Source organism: Arvicanthis niloticus, chromosome 21 (assembly GCF_011762505.2).
Source record: "Arvicanthis niloticus isolate mArvNil1 chromosome 21, mArvNil1.pat.X, whole genome shotgun sequence".
NCBI lineage: Eukaryota > Metazoa > Chordata > Mammalia > Rodentia > Muridae > Arvicanthis > Arvicanthis niloticus.
The window spans coordinates 36,380,867-36,393,606 of NC_047678.1; the positions used below are offsets into that span (position 1 = coordinate 36,380,867).

Consider the following 12,740-nt stretch of genomic DNA (forward strand, 5'->3'; position numbering starts at 1 on the left):
CAGCCAGAGATTGTTCGGAAAACCCAAGTAGACTTACGTTAGGCACTTTTGTAACCTTAATGCTCAGGTTAGAACAATCTATTTTGTGCAATGACTATCAAGAATGGGCATCTGAGCTGGGCTGCCTTCATTTATTATTTTATAGAAATGTAGGGCTTCCTCCTCATATTTCTTGTATAATGTTTTACATTGTGTAAAGCTGTGGTTTTTGTAATGAAATGTGTCTGGACCCATATTAAAATAGAAAGCTCATCTTTCTCCTTTTTATTTTGTTTTTTATTGGTTCTTTGAGGATTTTTTACAGTGAAGTTGATCTTGTCTACTTTCCTCTCCCAATTCCTTCTTCCCTCTGGCTGTAAGCTCATCATTCCGTCTGGGTTGCTCAGATACCTGGGTAAGTAGCTGTCACTGAAACAGGGTCACCCCGTTAGGAGAGACATCCTTAAATGATTCTTGCCCTCAGCAACTGTCGATATCTGGCTCCTCAGCTACAGGTGGAATTTCATGCCCATCTTCCTTATCTCTATACTGGAATTTTGTCTGGCTTGAGCTTGCACAGGTCCAGTGCATGCTACTATAGACACTCTGAGTTCATATGTGCATCTGCTGTGTCTGGAAGACACTTTCTGGTAGTCATCCATTGCCTCTTATTGAGCATTCCGACTCCACTCCCAAATGGTCCTTGAGCTTTTGGAGAAGAGAGTGATATAGATGTCTTATTCGCTGCCTGACCAGTTGTGAGTCTGTCAGTCACCATCTACTGATGGTAGAAGCTTCTTTGATGAGCTCTAGAGATGCATAGATCTATAGGTAAAAAAGCCCAGCTGGGTCTGTGTACCATGCAGGCAGGTAGGAGAGTCCCTGGTGGGGGAAACTCATCATCTGAAAGGTGTCACTTTCTTAATGTTTTGTTCCACTCTTCACAGCTAATCAGTTAAGTAAAGAATGATTAATAAATTCTCTGATAAGATGAGAGCATTTTCTAGGACCCGTGTATATTAGTGACTCTTCTCATTGCTGTAACCAAATACCTGACAAGAATCAACTTAAGGGAGAAGGGCTTATTTTGGTTTCCGGTTTTAGGGGATGGAACCCATCGTGGAGAAGGAAGACAGAGAAGCATACAGCTCAGTGTTCCTCACATCCTCACCTTTGGACAGAACAGGAAGCAGAGATCAGACAGGAAGTGGGGCTGGGCTATAAATCCTCAAGTTCCTCCCCTCATTCTTTCACTCTCCCCCCCATGACTAACTTCCTTCAACAAGGCTCTACCTCCCTTCTGTTTATTCCACTCATAAGTGAGGTGGAGAAAGCCTATGGCTTCAGGGAGGGACATCACTGTCCTGATCACTTAGCGAGGGTGGTCTGCCCAGCGGAGAGTAAGCTCTGTAAATGTGGGGACAGATAGGGAGTGATCCCTGCTTGGTCACACAGAAAGAAAACGAGCCTCAACTGCTCATGACATGCGGACAGCACAGCAGTAAAGCCAATGGGCACAGCCAAGTCTGAGCCAAACAGACCAGACCAGTGAGGAAGCTGAGGTGGAGAGAAGAGCTCTGAGAGTGGACCTAGTGGGAGGCCAGCCCTGGATGGAGAGTGACAGCCATGTATAGGGTTACTGAAGTTTAGAACTCACATATAAGCTGCGCATGTCCTACTGGCTTACGGATGATGTGAAGCCGAGACAAGTACAAACAAGAGCTTGTCCAGGGGACATGATCAGTAGAGAATGGTTAGCAAAAGGTAGTGGGGGCCTCATAAGGACTCTTAGGAAGTTGTAGGGCTATGGGTGACTGGCCTATGTGAAAACTTTTTCTGTTACTAAAGACAGTGTGACTTCCATTTAAGTAATGGGTGAAGACGGTCGAGTGATGACAGTCAGAGTCACCTAATAAGAAGCCACCAGTCCAGATATGGGAATGGAATTTGGTTGCAAATAAGAGTAATGGTGGCTGATGCTTGGGGATGATGAGCCGCTGGTGCTGATGCTTCAGGATGATGAGCCACTGGTGCTGATGCTTGGGGATGATGAACCACTGGTGCTGATGCTTGGGGATGATGAGCCACTGGTGCTGATGCTTGGGGATGATGAACCACTGGTGCTGATGCTTGGGGATGATGAGCCACTGGTGCTGATGCTTCGGGATGATGAACCACTGGTTCAATCTTGTTTCATTCTTCCACTGGATTAGCTCTTCCTGGGTTATTGTCACATCTGGCTGTTCAGTGTGGATATCTGTTGAAAAGGGGGAGATTTAAAAGCTTAGGTTTTGCCTGTGAAACTGTGTAAAATACCACAATGTACCAAGATTTCGGTTTTTCTTTGAATCGCTTTGAGTGACTTAGAGATTTATTTCTTTTGAGAAACTGAGGCCTTGATATTGTAGATATGGAGCCTTTGGTTCTCTTAGCTCCTTGTAGGACTTGGTGCCTCTAAAAGGGTGGGACTTGAACTGCCTGCTCCTAGGTGAACTTTGAATTTCTACCTTAAAGCACACTGGCTGTGTCCAACTGTCAGCAGCCAGTGAGTGGTGTGTACCTTGGGACCAGTATCAAAATGTCAAGCAGGGTTTGTGTCTGTGCATATTTGACATGGAGCTTAAAGTGAACGAACTCAGTCTCTCTCCTTTCTTTCTTTTTCAAAGGATCTTCTTAAGAAGTGCTACTCTGCCAAAGCAACGTATCTGTTCCAGCAGGATAAATTCTATGATGTCAGCTACGACACAGGAGACAAGTCCATCCAGTGTAGCAGGAGACCTGATGCATTCAAGTTCTGGATGACCTGGAAAGCCCTGGGCACATCAGGACTTGAGGAGAGAGTTAATCGTGCCTTTGCTCTATCTCGGTATGTGCGTGCATGCGTGCATGTGCGTGTACGTATGCCTGTGTGTGTGCAAGGGTGTGTGCATGTTTGTGTGTGTGAGAATGTGGATCTGTAATGTGTGTATGTGTGTGTGTGTGTATGCATGTGTGTGTCTGCATGTGTATGTGTGCACGTGCATGTGTGTGTGTGTTAGACCAAATAAAATTAGCACTGATAGATTCCAAACATACTTTTTACTTCTGAGTTCCTTCTTGTATAAAATAAGCATTTCCTTCATGCCTACAATGTCTTAGAAATATGACAGAGAAGACCTACTATCCTCCCTTCAAGCCACTGAGGGACACAGGCAAGAGAACAGAGTGAAGGAAATAAAATACAAATTCTTGAAAGCCAGACTGGTGGCATACCTGTAACCATATCACTCAGGAGGCTGAGGCAGCAGGATTTCTGGGAGGTCAAGACCACCCATGGCTGTATCAAAAGATCCTGTCTCAAAAATAAATAAAAATAAATTTAATTATATTACTTTAAAATTAGCCTTCCCCAATCAGATTTTTTTCTCAAAGAAATCAAAACTTCTTCACCCTACATTGTATCAGACAGTGGAACCTGATAATGCTGTGTGTGGAAACCCATAGTTCCCATCTCTGCCTGCTCTGCTTAACAAGTCTATTATAAGCACAGAAGAAGAACAGAGCAATTCAACTTTAATATTTTTTTAATTCAAGACATGGTTTCACTATGTAGCCTTGGCTGTCCTGGAATTCACAATGTAGACCAGGCTGGCCTTGAACTTACAGATCCAGCTGCCTCTGCCTCCTGAATGCTGGGATTAAAGGGATGCACCACCATCAATGGCAGAACAAACCGACTCAAAAGACAGTGTAGCTTGGAAAAGTGTGTGGACTCCCTGTACCTCAGTTTTATTCCAGCAAAGTAACAACAATGGAAATTATTTCGAATTGTTTTTTGAAGATTTTATTTTCCTTCATTTTATGTGGATGAGTGTTTCCCCACATGTGTGTATATGCACTAATGTATTGAGTGGCCTCAGAGGCCATAGTTCAACCTCATGGGGCAGGAAGTGCCCTCTACCTAAACAGGTAAGGAGTTGGCTTTGGCCCTTTGAGAAGCCAGGAGTCAGTAATTCTGGTGATTGTTCTTTAGGAAGTGTTTTAGGGGGTTGGAGAGGTGGCTCGTTAGGTTAAAAGCATTGGCTGTTCTCCCAAAGGACCCAGGTCCATTCTGAGCACCCACATGGTAGCTCACAAGGTCACCAACTCTAGTTTCGGGGGATTTGAACCTTCTAACCTCTGAAGGAATCAGGTACACATGTGATAAACAGACACACACGCAGGCAAAATAGCCATACACACAAAAAAAAAATCACAAAGGAATTAGCTTAGTGCCTGTAAATACTGTCTGGGGTTGCTATGGGTGTGTTCAATGCAACATACAACTCTTAGAACAAAGAGAACAAAAAACAGTTTATTTTGTGCCAAACATTATTGACAATCATTTTAGAACACAGATTAAATTTGCCTCCTAAAACTTATTCTACCACAGGAGTAGTACGTGAGATTTTATTAGGCACAGAACAAGTGCAGTCAGAAAGATATTTGCCAAATACCTTGGTGGGAATGGCAGATGGACAGATTATAGAAAAGCAGTGGAAACCTCCTTCTAGGTTTTAAAGGCTATCTGATGAGATTCTAGCTTTTGGATTGGTAAAAGGTAGCAGTCTGTTAACTTTTAACTTTTAAAGATTTTATCTAATAGTCAAAGTGGTGTTGGGTCAGAGGTAGGCAATTATCAACGGCAACATAGCTGTGGGTGATATGGGAATTTGGAAAAGGAAGGTAATAGAAGACTGAGATACAGGATTCTGGATTCATTTCAGGAATGAATAATTTTTATGTTTTATATGGCCATTTATACATAGTTTAACTAGCTACTAAAGATAGCTCTGCAAGCTGAATTTAAGCCAACAGTCTTTTGAAGCCCTTTATCTGAATTTCTTCTTCCACACTTCCCTGCCCTTTGGTCTTATTTGCTAGTGAGGACATTCCTCCTTAGAGGTTATCACATGCCGCCAGCTTTCTACAGCCATGTAGTTACATCTCTGGAGGATTTGTGTCTCAGAAAGGAAGTGCAGAGTATCTGGACCCCAACCCTCAATGAATGGTTATTAAGATTAGAGATAGCCCAGGAGGGCTGGAGAGAGAGCTCAGTGGTTAAGCTCTTCTTGTGCAAGCAGGAGGACTCAGGTTTGGGTTCCCCAAACCTAAGTAGAGCCAAATATGGTAGTTAATGCACATCTGTGATCCCAGAGCTCTGCAGGGGGAGATGGGAGAGTCCCCCAGTGTGCAGCCCTGGCACATGTTATGGACAACAATAAAGATACCCAGCCTCAAACAATGTGGAAGTTGAGAAGCAGCATGTGAGGTGGTCCTGTGACCTAACATACAAGTGACCACACTATAAAACATGTACACACACACACACACACACACACACACACACACACACACACGGAGGCCTCCATACTAATAATACCTAATAATCTGATGCCTGTATCTTCTGGCATACTCCATAACACAAAATAAGATGATTCTAGCAAACTAGTGGAACCCCAGAAGGGTCTTGGAACAGGGCAGTGGATGCTTCAATCCCCCACCCTCCATCTTTATGGAAGTCCACTTGGGTGCTGGCAGCTGGCACCTCTCCATAGTGCCAGTGGGATGGTTGATTCCTCCAGAGCTTGTGTCAATTCTCCATTGGTCCAAAGGCTGTATAAAAATGCTTGCTGCTGTATAAAAAGAGATCTGTACCCTGATGCTGATCTCCCAAGTCTATTACCTGGGTTTGTGACTCCTCCTCCCTCACCCCCTCCCTGATCCCAGTTCCCACAGCAGAGTGGGCTGGAGACATGGCTCAGTGGTTAAGAGTGCTTACTGCTTTTGTAGAAGACCCTGTTCAGTTCCCAGCTACCCACATGGTAGCTCCTAACCATCTGCAATTCCAGTTCCAAGGGATCAAATATCTTCTTCTAACCTCCTGTGAGTTCTTGCACATACATGGTGCACATACATTTACTTGAGCACACACACACATATTCACATATAATTAAATAAACCAATATCTTAAAATACTCTGTTGAACCTTGAGAGGAGCATGCTTTAACTAGAGATGGGATTAATGTGCCCCTGTTGGAAGTACAGAGACAATGACCCAGCAATGAGAACAGGAGACTGTTTATAGTAAATATTCATACCTGCCCATTAAATTAAAATAAGTCAGGAAGCTCTGCCCCCATTTCTTATTGTCTTGTACTATTTAAACGTGGCAGAGTGCCTTGTTGTTTTGCCAAAGCCTTTAACTGATTCAGTGACAGGTGTCTTGAAATAAGGCATGATATAAATATTTGATGATGGTATTTATTCTGAAGTTAATATTCATCTCAGGGTGGAATGGAGTTTATAGTCTGTGGATACTTTCTAATTCTTTCAGACGCAGTATCACAGGAGGATAAATGTTAACATTTCAATTCAATTCAACAAATCCTTATTGTTTGTAAACGTTTGTCAAGTTGAATTGAGTGGAATTAACATTTCAGTGAATAGCGCTGCAGGCTCTGTGACCTATATTTAAATATTTGAGCAAAGCACCCTTCTGCTTCCACACTGTTATTCACAATGGGTGTTTGCACCGCTTCTCTTTCTACACTTTTGATGGACAGTAATATATTCCTGGGGTCAGCAATAGTCACATTATCCTTCTGTGCCCACTGCCAAGAAAAGGGGCAGGGTCCCTTTAAAAGACCTCTCTGAAGTACTGTGAAGTGGCATGCTTAGAGAGCGTTTCTCCAGGACTAAGAATCTTAGAATCCTGGTCTAATTTCTCTCTGAACTAACTTATTGGCTTGTAGCCCTGTTTTAAAAAAGGTTAAATATTATCTCAATTCTGGTTTCTGTTCTTTTGGTGTGAACCATGAGGTTAAAGGCAGGTTACTGGCTTTCGGGATAAAATCCCAATTAACACTCTCTGCCTTTGTCTCAGGTATACTAGAGCTATAAAAAGACACCACGACCAAGGCAGCTTATAAAAGAAAGCATTTAATTGAGGGCTTGCTTATAGTTTCAGGGGTTAGTCCATGATCACCGTAGCTGGGAGCTCAACAGCAGGCAGGCGGGTAGCAGGCAGCTAGGCAGGCAGGCAGGTGGGCAGGAGGGCAGACAGGCAAACAAGAGACAGACAGGTGGGTGGGCAGGCAGACAAACAGACAGGCAGACAGGGAGGTATGGAGCTAGAAAAGAGCTCACATCTGATCCAAAAGTTGGAGGCAGACAGAGTACAGGCGTAGACCTGGTTGGTATAGTTTTTGAAACCTCAAACCCTACCCCAAATGACATACTTTCTACAAGGCCACACCCCCTGATCCTTCCCAAACAGTTCCACCAACCAGAAACCAGGCATTCAAATACTTGAGCCTATGGGGACCATTCTCGCTCAAACCACCCACAACCTTTTGGGGTGCGTGTGCAAATACCACCACAGTAGTAATTGCAAGCTACCATGAGTGGGGTTTGCAAAAATCCCTTACATTCAGCAGTGGTTTCTCATCAGCCACCACAAACTGGCCACAGAATGACAAGAGTCAGATTATCTGCTTCAACCACAGTACTACTGTTCTGATACTCTTTGTCCCTAAGCCCATGGGAATTCAATCCAGAGTTTACCAGAGATCACCCATGTTCAGAAAGCTCTGCCTCTTAACATTTCTATTCACAGTCCACTAGTTGTTTTACCTCCAAGAGGAATTACCTACCCCCAGTAGATTACTGCTGTGCCCAACAAGATGGGCCTGATGAGGGGACTGAATTGAGAATGCACGTACATCATTGACATCCTGGTGCAGCTAAGATATCATTCCTCAGGTCCTCCATCAGGTGTCTTGGATACTGAAGACCTCTGTAGCATTTCCCCTGCCTTGGCCATCCAGAGTCATCTGAAGTCCATAGAACCACTCTTCCATGTTCCTGCATCTAAGCAGAGGCCTATTCTGAAATCAATAGGTTTTCCTTAAAATGGAAGGATCAGATTCGTATAGGCCAGTGTCCACATATAATTCTGTCTCCTTCCCCTGGCAAAGCAAGAGAAGATGTATTTTAATATAACATTTTTATTTATTCTTCAATAATTTCATACACATATACAATGTATCTGTTTGTATTCAGCTCACACACAACTCCCTCCAGCTCCTCTTGGATCTCTGCCATACTTCCTCCCGACTTCACGTCCTGTTTTGTTTTTCTATTAACCCCCCTCAGTCCAGTTTTTGGTGCACATATAGACACAGGTACAAAATTATTCACTGCAGCATGATCTGCTCGCCAGGGGCCATAAAGAAAACCATCTTCCTCTTCCCTCTATAGGTCCCCAGTTAGGAGCGGATGCTCCTGAAGCCCTTCATCATCTAGGCTGGACTGGCAGCTAGCTTTACTTTGTGCAGGCCACCACAGCTGCTGTGAGTTCATGAGTTTGAGGTCGTTTCATGCTTAGGAGACAGTTTCATCCTGGTCCTCGTCCTCTTGACCTCTGAAAGAGCAGACATATTTAAGATGTGAAGGACTCTGATCACATGAACTGTCAGAATCTAGTGAGAAGAGGAGGGCACCACTGCTGGGGATTCTGCTCTCCATGCGGCCCTCCCATGCCAACTGGGAGCACAGCATCTCTTTCAAGAATGATTCAAAATCCTGTCTATTTGGGTTATTGAGGAATCAGTGTCTCTATGAGCCCAAAGCAAGGTGCATGGGGTGGGCATTACTGAAAGCCTGGGTGGGAGGGTGGCACAGGGTTAGCCTCGCCTCTTTTAGGGCTGGGAGATGGTTAAGTAGGAAGGGTGATGTCATAAAAGCATGAGAACCCAAGTTTGGATCCCCAGTACTGCATCAAAAGTCAACATAAGGCTGGAGAGGCAGACCAGTGTTAAAAGCACTTGCTGACCTGGCGGAGGACTAGAGAGAGCTCTTGTCCTAGCAGCCTTGTGATGTAGCTCATAACTCCCTGTAACTCCAGGGCATCCGGTGCCCTCTTCTGGCTTTCATGAGCACATAGACATATACATATGCACATACCATGAACAGACATATACGTAGACACATAAAAGTTTTTAAAAGAGAAAAAAAAAAGAGAAAAGAAAGTAAAAGAAAAGAAAAAAAAGAGAAGAAAAGAAAAACCCAGGTATACTGACTGTTCCTGGAATCACAGGACTGAGAACTCTGGGCCAGGAGGCTCCCTGTGATTGCTGCTGGCTGGGTAGTTAGGTGAATCAGTGACTCAAGAGTTAGACAGATCCTGTCTCAAAAAATAAGGTGAAGTGCAATGGAAGAAAACACCCGGTGTCACCCTCTTACCTCCACATGTACACACATGCACCCACATACATGAACACACCCACCCACACACATCAATACACATACATGAACACACACACACATGAACACACACATGAACACACCCACCCACACACATCAATACACATACATGAACACACACACACATGAACACACACATGAACACACCCACCCACACACATGCACACACATTGAGGGAGGGAGAGAAAGAGGGCAGAGTGATTGTGAGGAGTGGATGACTATTTTGATAGCTGCCTACAAAGGCCCACCATGCTTTCATATTCAAGGCTACCTGCTGCTGAGAGCTACCCAGGGATACCTGTTGCTGAGAGCTACCCAGGGATACCTGCTGCTGAGAGCTCCTCCTAGGCCTTTGTTCTGGCATTGGAATTAAATGGATAGTCACTGGGGGACAGTTTTTAAACCAGGCTAGAAGAACCATTTGTGCAAGTCTCACCAACAACAGGCAGCAGAAGCTTCCATTCTGCTACTTTATTGGGTCTCCAGCGAGCCATTCATTAATCCCCCTGACACACGATCTGTAGTTTCTCTGGTAGAATCCACTGCATAGACTTTCGTGAAAGCTGAGGGAATAACCATTTCCTGTCTGGAGGAAGCCGGTGTGCTAGTCAATGCTTTGGGTCTCTTATAACAGGGAAGGGCAGAATCCAGCAGGACCAACACTTTCAGATTTATTTTCTCTAAACTCATCATTTAAGAGATGGTTCAGTGGCTGAGAGCACTTGCTCTTTCAGAGGACTGGAGTTCTGTTCCCACCACTCACTTTAGGTGACTCACAGCAGCACCAGGGGGACCATCATCCTTTTCTGGCTTCTGTAGGAACCCACATACATGTGGCATGCATAAAAGTCAGACACACACACACACACACACACACACACACAGGCATACAAGACATCATGCACATACACATGGAATCATGTATACACACAAACACACAAAAGCATGCACACACACATACGAAGGCATGCAAATGCGCATAATCATGCACACACGAAAACATGCACACAAACACGCAAACACATGAAAGCATTCACATACACACACATGAAAGCATGCACACATGCACACACAAACACACAAAAGCATGTGCACACACACACACACAAAAGCATGTGCACACATAAGCACACACAAACACACAAAAGCATGTGCACAAATAACACACATGAAAGCATGCACACACACATACACACACAAACACATGCAAGCATGCACACATACACACAAACACATGAAAGCATGCACACACACAAGCTTCCCCCTTCACACATAAATAAATAAATTTTTCTTTAAATCTTGATAATTTGGAAAGCAAACACAGTAGAACAGAATTAAGCACGCAGCTGCTATGCAGGGCACAACTCTGAAATACGTACTATTAGAGGCAATGCACAGAGAACAGATGGAGAAAGCCCCAGAGCTCTGGGAGCCTCGATGAATCCATCAGAAGGAATTCTGAGAAGACATCCAGAAATAAACTCAGCCCATGTCGAAAAGAAACTCTTAAGTGGCTGTTGAATTGAGAATGGGGTTGGAATAGCTGTTTCCAGGAAGAAATTAATGGCTTGCCTGAAGAACAAAAGAGATCCTAGCATGTAAGATATATTTACCTACTTCTACATCATGTGCCTGAGTGTTTTGCCTGTATGTATGTATGTATGTATGTATGTACATATGTATGTATGTACATATGTATGTATGTATGTATGTATGTGCAGCACATCTATACCTGATACCTACAGAGGCCAGAGGAAGGTGCTGGGTTTCCTGGAACTGCAGTTCTTCTGGAACACCCTCGGGAGTCCAGAAGAGGGTGAGAGATTCCCCGAAGCTGAAGTTACAGGCAGCTGTGAGGTATTATGTGGGTGCTGGGAACTGAACCTGGGTTCTCTGATGAGCAGCAGGTGTTCTAAACTGCTGACCCACCTCTCCAGCCCAGAGCTGAACATTTCAATGTAAGACCTCGGAGAGGAAGGTCTGCAGCATCAGGAAAACATGTCTGCATAAAATGAGCCACATTTTGAATACGATGCTGGCTAAAAAACACCTCAACATCAAGTGAGGATACTAAGGTAAGCCTTTCTCCAGTAAGCTCTGAAAAGGTTTTTATTGATGTACATACCTTTCCTCCTCTGGCTTCTATGCCAAACTTACTGGGAGGCACAAGAATGAATTTATAGAAATTAGGGTTACTTTTGAAGTCAACTTACTTATATAGCTCTGATTGAAAGGAATCTATCCACCTTAAACTGAATGAATTTTTTTTAAAAATCTGGGTCCTTCCATATAATAGAAGGCTTTCTAAAAAATAAAAACATACTTTTAAGTTGCTTCCATATATTTAAAATTGTAAATAATAAACTGTCTGCATACATGCAGACAGAAGTGACTCAACTTTTTCGGATACCCTCTGACACTCCATTTCATGTATGAAGAAGATCCAGGTTCCTAATAGAACTGCTTCTAAATTATTGTCTCTGAGCCATGTTCTGTGAGACAGTGGGCATGTAGGAGATATTGATAGCTGATCTGCTGAAAGAAAATGCCATCACCATGATCTGACTTGCTTAGGAAAATGTTTACCTCTCTGCTCTTCCCCTGGAAAGTCCAGTGCCTAAAAGGATCTGGAAGGCTCTGGGAAGGCCTGTGACTAAAGGCCAGTCAGAGACACTAATGTCTGCTTGCCTAAGACCTATCCTCTCTTGGTCCTTGCCAGCAGGAACTTGACGTCATTGAGGGACCAATGTTCTGATTGACAACATTGCTTTGCCAATGTTTACTGCAGAGTTGGGTCTGTGACTTCAGCCAATAAGACACAGAAAGATTTCCATAAGGCCCTGGGAAAGAGTCTCACTACATAGAGAGAAGAGGATACATGAAGAGAGCTCTGCCTGTCCTTTCTGGGGACACTGACATGTAGAGATGGCATGCTGCCAAAACGGCTGCCCTGCGAGCACAGGGAGAGTCTTTCCTTACACACTGAGTGCCGCTAACATGATAGACCGTGCCTCGTTTTTAGTTAACAGTATGATGTCATCCAACCACCTCAGTAAGTCAAAGGTTCTCCTTATTGGGGAGCACCACATCTGTTTTAACTTCCTTTTGCTTGTTTCTATGGTGGACTAATGAGCATAGTTAGGGGTGTTATTTACAGGAGTATACATGCTCCTGTATGCACCCATGGCCATACTGCTAAAGAAAATGGCTATTCCCTCAGCAACCATTAACTGCCTATGGATGTCCAGGGAAGAGGGGGCCTCATCAGGGCCTCACCCCTCATGATGGAATGTCCATAGGGACCATAGTATGCAGGTGATCACAACTGCTGTGGGTTCATTGGTGCAATGGCCGAGTCATGCATAGGAGACACTTGACAAAATTCCAGCCCTTCCAGTCTTTCCTCCCCTCTTCTGTAATGTTCTCTGAACCTTGGGGAGGCGATATAGAAATGCTGAGAATATGTGAGTATTTGA

The 12,740-nt window shown here is 44.0% G+C and overlaps 1 protein-coding gene across 1 annotated transcript in view; it reads left to right on the top strand.

Annotated features, from left to right (window-relative positions):
- Positions 1-12,740, top strand: part of Gadl1 (glutamate decarboxylase like 1) — a 172,249-nt gene that overhangs the window by 103,976 nt on the left and 55,533 nt on the right. The window contains 1 exon segment of the mRNA XM_034484292.2: positions 2,646-2,845. Within this exon segment, the coding sequence (XP_034340183.2) occupies positions 2,646-2,845 (200 nt within the window).